The 6,856-nt window shown below is 40.5% G+C and overlaps 2 protein-coding genes across 2 annotated transcripts in view; one reads left to right on the top strand and one right to left on the bottom strand.

Moving 5' to 3' along the window:
• nrd1b (nardilysin b (N-arginine dibasic convertase)) overlaps window positions 1–6,856 on the top strand; it is a 62,266-nt gene that overhangs the window by 20,771 nt on the left and 34,639 nt on the right. The window lies entirely within an intron of this gene.
• On the bottom strand, window positions 959–2,359 carry LOC310925705 (putative tubulin polyglutamylase TTLL9; the record flags this gene model as incomplete). Its single annotated transcript, XM_083887720.1, has 1 exon — window positions 959–2,359. One exon carries the CDS (start codon window positions 2,357–2,359, stop codon window positions 959–961), a length of 1,401 nt encoding a protein of 466 aa, XP_083743846.1.

Here is a 6,856-nt window from a genome sequence, read left to right as displayed (position 1 = left end):
GAACATCTCAAGAACTTTTGAAGAACATCTCAAGAACTTCTGAAGAACACCTAAAGAACTTCTCAAGAACATCTCAAGAACTTCTGAAGAACATCTCAAGAACTTCTGAAGAACACCTGAAGAACTTATGAGGAACTTCTGATGAACTTCTGAAGAAAGTCTGAAAAACTTCTGAAGAACATCTGAAGAACTTCTGAAGAACCTCTGAAGAACCCCTGAAGAACTTCTTAAGGACACCTAAAGAACCTCTGAAGAAAGTCTGAATAACATTTGAAGAACTTCTGAAGAACACCTGAAGAAGCTCAAGAGAAACTTCAAGTCCAGTTGCTACAGACTCAGTGGGTTCATATACAGACTATTTTGCAAAATGGTGATGTTTGGCTGGTGATAATAAGATAATTTCATATATTTTGCACGTACAGTTCTGCATATTTGTGGAATATACATGTATTATTTCATAAATATATAAATGACTTTTGGTACTCTCACATTTCCACTTTAGTTAGGGCTTTAAGAATATTTAAAATCAATCAAATGGTAAAAAAAATGAAGTAGTAGTAGTTTGACTGGGGAGTGTAGGAGTTTTCTAACACCAGGAGATGGCAGTAGCGCAACATCTGCTGTTAAATACCATAGAAGAATGACATCTGTCATCTATGACCTTACTTTTTGAAAAACAAAGTACTGTATGTAACAAAAGATTTATTTCATAAAAGATGAATGACGTTCTCTGCTGTTTCAGCTGCTGTTGAGGTTAATCGTGGATCACCTGGCGGACTTCCGCGCCGAGCCGGGCGTCTTCGCCATGTTCTCGGAGCAGCTGAAAAAAACCTACTTCAACATCCTCATCAAACCGGAGCGACTCGGCAAGTAAGTCACTCCCGAAAAACTCCCGTGTCTCTGTGGGATCTTCTTCAACGTGATCTTGAAACGTTTGCCCGTGTCGAATCAGGTCTTCCTATACTTGCGTCTTCTTCTGGCCCGGGAAGGGTTTTAGCAGCTGTCGGAGCTGCTTGTCTCTGTCGTTGACACACCCGAGGTGCGTGTTGGCGGTCAAACAAGAACTCTCCGCCGCCTCCAGGTTGACGTCTTCTCTGTAGACGGGCCCGTCGTTCCACATGAGGTCGTAGCCGCCCACCCTCTTCTCCCTGCCCGTCAGCACTCCCTCCATGTCGACGACGTTCAGAGTGTCGCCCAGGAGCCGGCACTTGAGCTCGAAGTCCTCGCGGCTGCTGGCCGAGTACGACGGCGACGCGTTCACCTCGAGCAGCCAAGGTTTGAGGTTCTGGTCCAGGAGGATGTCGTAGCCGTAGAGCTCAAAGCAGTGCTTGTCGTTGATGATGACGTTCTGCACGCTCTGGAGACTCCGGATGAAGATGTTGTCCATCTCCGCAAACAGGGTCTCCGCCGCCGCGCGGCCGTGTTTGGCCGTCAGGTATCTGCGCAGCTGCTGGATCAGCCACTTGCCCCCCTTGTCCGGGTCGTAGTCCGGCGCGGTCTTTTGAATCGCCACGTTGGTGAGGTGCATGTACTTGTCGTCGATGACGCTCAGCGTGAATCGCGTGGTGGAGAAGCGGGCGAAGCCGTCTCGATACAGCCAGGCCTTGAGGGGATTGAACGATGTGACCAGGACGTAGACCCTCAGGTCAAACTTCCTGCCGTTGATCAGGTACGGGTTCTCGATGTAGCGCTGCACCACGTAGCTCTCCACTTGGGGTCCGTCCCGCTGCTCCTCGGTGCGGTTGCTGTCCCTCTTCCAGTCCATGATGTCCTTCAGTTTCCTGAACAGGAAAATGCCTCGCCCTTGGGATTTGGCGACGGGCTTCATGATCCAGGTGTTGCCGGGACACTTTTTGAACTCCTCGACGAAGATGTGGTACTCGCTGGGCAGCTCGAAGGTGCACGGGAAGAAGTCGCAGCGGAGCTCCTCCTGACCGGCGTCTCGCTCCAGGTTCTTCTTGTACCGCTTGAGGTTCTTCACCATGAGGTTCTTGCGCGTCAGCTCGTAGCACTTGCGAAAGTGGTTTATCCTCACGTGCTCCTCCATGTAGGAGAAGTAGTTGTCCCTGAACCAGCTCAGGTCGCACCAGCTGAAATCCCACTCGCCGTCTTCGTCCGCCGCCTCGACCCAGCCCGGTCTCTGGCCCAGGACGAACTGCATGGTCTTGATCAGGCCGCATTTGTAACGCACGCAAACCCTGCCTTCCCGCTCCTCCTTCAGTTTCCTGACATGGTTCTTTCGGCTGGTGGTACCGGACTTGGTCTTCGGGACGTGGACGACGGAATCCTTCTTAATGGTCTTTTGGACCTGCTGGTTGTTGTCCTGGATGCTTTTATTCTTTTTGGACAGACCGGACATCACGGGCTGCTGCATTTGTGCATTCGTTGGTGGTGTAAGGGTAGCTGTGGGTATGTAATGTCGGATTACTGATGCCAAATCTGTCCTTTTGTCTTTGATCTGAGGATAAAAGCCGTGGATTCTTCTTCCACTAAGTTCCAGCAGGTTGTACACTAAGAGGACCAATGGTAGTTAGAAGTTCTCTAACAGAGATTGAAGTTTTCTGTCTTTTCATCCTTACTTTTGTCTTCAACATGGATTCAGCCCATATTTTGAAGTTCTTCAGCACAGTTTTAAGTTCCTCAGCTCAAGAATTCATATGCCCAGACCTTCTATTTGTGCACAACTGTCAAATAAACATCTTGAAGATGAATCTGTGTCTTCTGGAGCTGTAGAATTCTTTAATGTTCTGCAAACTCAAGCAAACTGCAAACACTCTGCCAGACCCTGTCTAGACCTGACCGATCAGACCGGGTCAAGTGGAATAGAACCTGGATAGGTGGTGGAACAGACTGACTGCCAAATAGTGAGCTGTACCATGCCTCCACCAACACATTGAGTGCCACATAATGAGCTGATCTCTATATCCGGCAACAGACTTAAACTTCGACATGTAGAGACTGACGGCCAAAAATATTAGCTCTTGTAATCATCACAATCAAAACAGACTGCCAAATAGTGAGCCATTCCATACCTCCGCCAGCACACTGATTGCCAAATAATGAGCTGTTCCAGACATGCACCAACAGACTTGAAAGTTGACGTGAAGAGACGTGGAGATGGCCTAAAATGAGCTATTCCAACAACACACTGAGCGCCAAAATATGAGCTGTTCTCTATAGCCACCAAGATTCTTAACCGCAAAATAGTGAGCTGTTCCACACATCCACCAACATACTGAATTACAACTGTCTGATCACTCTGGTAGGTTGATGTTGTTCATGTTGGACAGAGGCAGGTTCCCGGTTTCCCCAAGTTAAGCTAAGCTAATAGCTTAGTCAAACCAACCTGAACATTGACCTCTTTCTGGTAACTGAACGTTTCAGGACTGACGCTCTCTCCTGATCTGTAGGGATATTCGTCTGCTGATCCTGGAACACTGTCGCTGGTCTGTCATTCAGAAGTATCAGGCTGTCACGAAGGGCCTGACCGTCGAAGACCTCATGACCTTTGTCGCCGGGATGAAGGCGGAGCTTTACACCGAGGGTTTGGTGCAGGGGAACTTCACCAGCGCGGTGAGAGAATGGAATGTTTATGCACAGAAAATATAACTGTGGTACTTACAGTACATTTTGGACGACATACTAAAGTATGACTTTTTTTCAACTTTTTTGATTTTTTTTTACTTTTTTGTCAAATTTAAAAAAAATGTGTTTTTGTCAAATTTTCGACCTTTTTTTTTGTCAAATTTTGGACAATTTTTTTTTTTAGTTTTTTTCAAATTTTGACAAATTATCTGATTTTTCAGCTTAAATGAGAATATTTTCAGTTTTTATTATAATAAGTTGTTATAGTATTATAACAAACAAATCATTCAAACTGATTCATTTTGGTTTGTAAAGAAAACAAGACATCATTTAGATGTAGATCCATAGCCATAGATCCATTGCAGCCTCAATAATTAATGTTTGTTTGTTTCCTCCATCAGGAGTCTAAGGATTTTCTGCAGTACTTTGTCCAGTGAGTATCACTTATTACACATCGTAAATGCACTTTCTGTGTATTTTATTTTTTATTATTATTTAAAGTCAAAGGTAAATTTCTGTCTTGTAACAAATAATCATCAACAAGACAAATGTTTAAAAGTGTAACATTTAAACTAAATTGCTGTTCAATATTATCTTTACACAGTCAATTTTGAAAATTAACAATACATTTGTTTAATTTGGAGCAAAAATGCACTTTTGCACCTCTCTGCGACTGTGTTTCTGTGCAGGAAGCTGCAGTACCAGCCTCTGTCCACAGAGGTCCCCGTCTCCTTCCGGGTGGTGGAGCTGCCTCAGAAAAGTCACCTCTGTAAAGTCAAGTCTCTCAACAAGGGAGATGCTAACTCTGAAGTCACCGTCTACTACCAGGTGAGAGAGGAAGGTGCTTTATATTGTGTCTCAGCTTTAGCTTTTTATGTTGTTTTTGTCTCATCTCGTTTCATCGTGCCGTCTTTTCTGCTGTTGTTTATGACTCTAAATCTGAATCTGAATGAATGTCAACTGTGTTCCAGTCGGGGCTGAAGAATCTCAGACAACATGCACTGATGGAGCTGATGGTGGTGAGTGTACATACTAACATACTTACCTATGACTTCAGTGTCAAATTCTGGACACATTGTTTTTTTCCTTTTATGTCAAATTTTGGACCAAACACATTTTTTCAAAAAAATTGTCACCTTTTGGATAACATAGTATAGTATGACGTTTTTGTCAAATTTTGGACAACATAGTATAGTATGACGTTTTTGTCAAATTTTGGACCAAAACATTTATTTCTCCAAAAATTGTAAAATGTTGAACGACATAGTATAGTATGACGTTTTTGTAAAATTTTGGACGACATTGAGGTCGATGACAAAAATTTTGTCAAATTTTGGACCAAAATTGATTTTTTTTTTAAAATGGTCAGATTTTGGACAAAATAGTGTAGTATGACATTAAGGTCGATGACAAAGTTAAGTATGACGTTTTGGTCACATTTTGGGCTCAAAAAAAAATTCTAATTTTTTTTTCTGATTTTGGACGACATAGTATAGTATGATGTTTTTGTCAAATTTTGGACCAACGTTTTTTTCCCCAAAAACTGTCAAATGTTGAACGACATAGTATAGTATGACATTTTTGTCAAATTTTGGACAACATAGTAGTATAGTGTGAGGTTTTTTTTGTCAAATTTTGGACAAAAACTTTTTTTTTTCTCAACATTTTTTTTCAAATGTTGGACGACATACTACAGTATGAGTATGACTTTTTATGTCAAATTTTGGACAACATAGTATAGTATGACGTTTTTGTCAAATTTTGGACCAACATTTTTTTTTCAAAGAATTTGTCAAATTTTGGACGACATAGTATAGTATGACTTTTTTTTTAAATTTTGGACCAAAACATTTTTTTACCAAAAATTGTCACATAGTGGACGACGTACTACAGTATGTGTTCATGTGTTCACTCTGTCATTTATTTATGACTCATTTACTCTTGTGTCATTTACAGCTTTTATACATGCAGTTCACATCTGAACCACATTCATAATTCATGTTCACTCCGCCTTCATGCTTTTATTTTGACAGATGCACATGGAGGAGCCCTGCTTTGACTTCCTCAGGACAAAGGAGACTCTGGGGTGAGTATACACGTTAATAATCAAAGAAATGGTGACTGTCCTTTTATGAAGCATAAACCATTCTCACTGCTCCTATGACCTCCAGGTACCAGGTGTATCCCACCTGCAGGAACACCTCAGGAGTGCTGGGCTTCTCTGTCACCGTGGAAACACAAGCAACTAAGTTCAGGTGAAGAGATGTTTTTTTTTCTCCACACGTGTTAAAAACTGTTAAAGTTATATAAAGATATATAATACAGTCCCATCAGCAATACAACAATTTAACCTCACTTTCTTCATCATAAAAAATGCCTTAAAATCCAGGAAAGACAAACAATAATAATCTTTAATGTAAGGGAACATTTTAAAAATTATGAGATTGAAATGTGGACACATTTTTTTTACAATTTTTGTCAAATTTTTGCCAACATGCTATACTATGACATTTTTGTAAAATGTTGTACGACACAGTTTAGTATGACGTTTTTTAAAATTTTGGACCAAACTTTTTTTTTTTTTTTTTAATTGTCAAATTTTGGATGACATAGTATAGTATGACATTATTTGTCAAATTTTGGACAACATACTATATATGACGTTTTTGTCAAATTTTGGACCAAACTTTTTTTTTCAAAAAAATGGTCAGATTTTGGACGGAATAGTGTAGTATGACATTGAGGTCGATGACATGGTATAGTATGACGTTTTGGTCACATTTTGGCCCAAAAAAAAAATTCGAAAAAATTATCAGATTTTGGACGACATAGTATAGTATGACCTTTTTGTCAAATTTTGGACCAAATTTTATTTTTCAAAAAAATGGTCAGATTTTGGACGAAATAGTGTAGTATGACATTGAGGTCGATGACATAGTATAGTATGAAGTTTTGGTCACATTTTGGGCTAAAAAGAAAATTCTAAAAAATTATCAGATTTTGGACGACATAGTATAGTATGACCTTTTTGTCAAATTTTGGACCAAATTTTTTTTTTTTTTTAATTGTCAGATTTTGGACGAAATAGTGCAGTATGACATTGAGGTCGATGACATAGTATGGTATGACGTTTTGGTCACATTTTTGGCCCAAAAAAAAATTTCAAAGAAATATCAGATTTTAGACGACATAGTATAGTATGACCTTTTTGTCAAATTTTGGACCGAAATTGATTTTACAAAAAAATGGTCAGATTTTGGACGAAATAGTG

Source organism: Microchirus variegatus (assembly GCF_963457635.1).
Source record: "Microchirus variegatus genome assembly, chromosome: 4".
Lineage (NCBI taxonomy): Eukaryota > Metazoa > Chordata > Actinopteri > Pleuronectiformes > Soleidae > Microchirus > Microchirus variegatus.
Note: the sequence above shows the minus strand (reverse complement) of the source record. Positions and strands in the feature narration are given on the sequence as shown.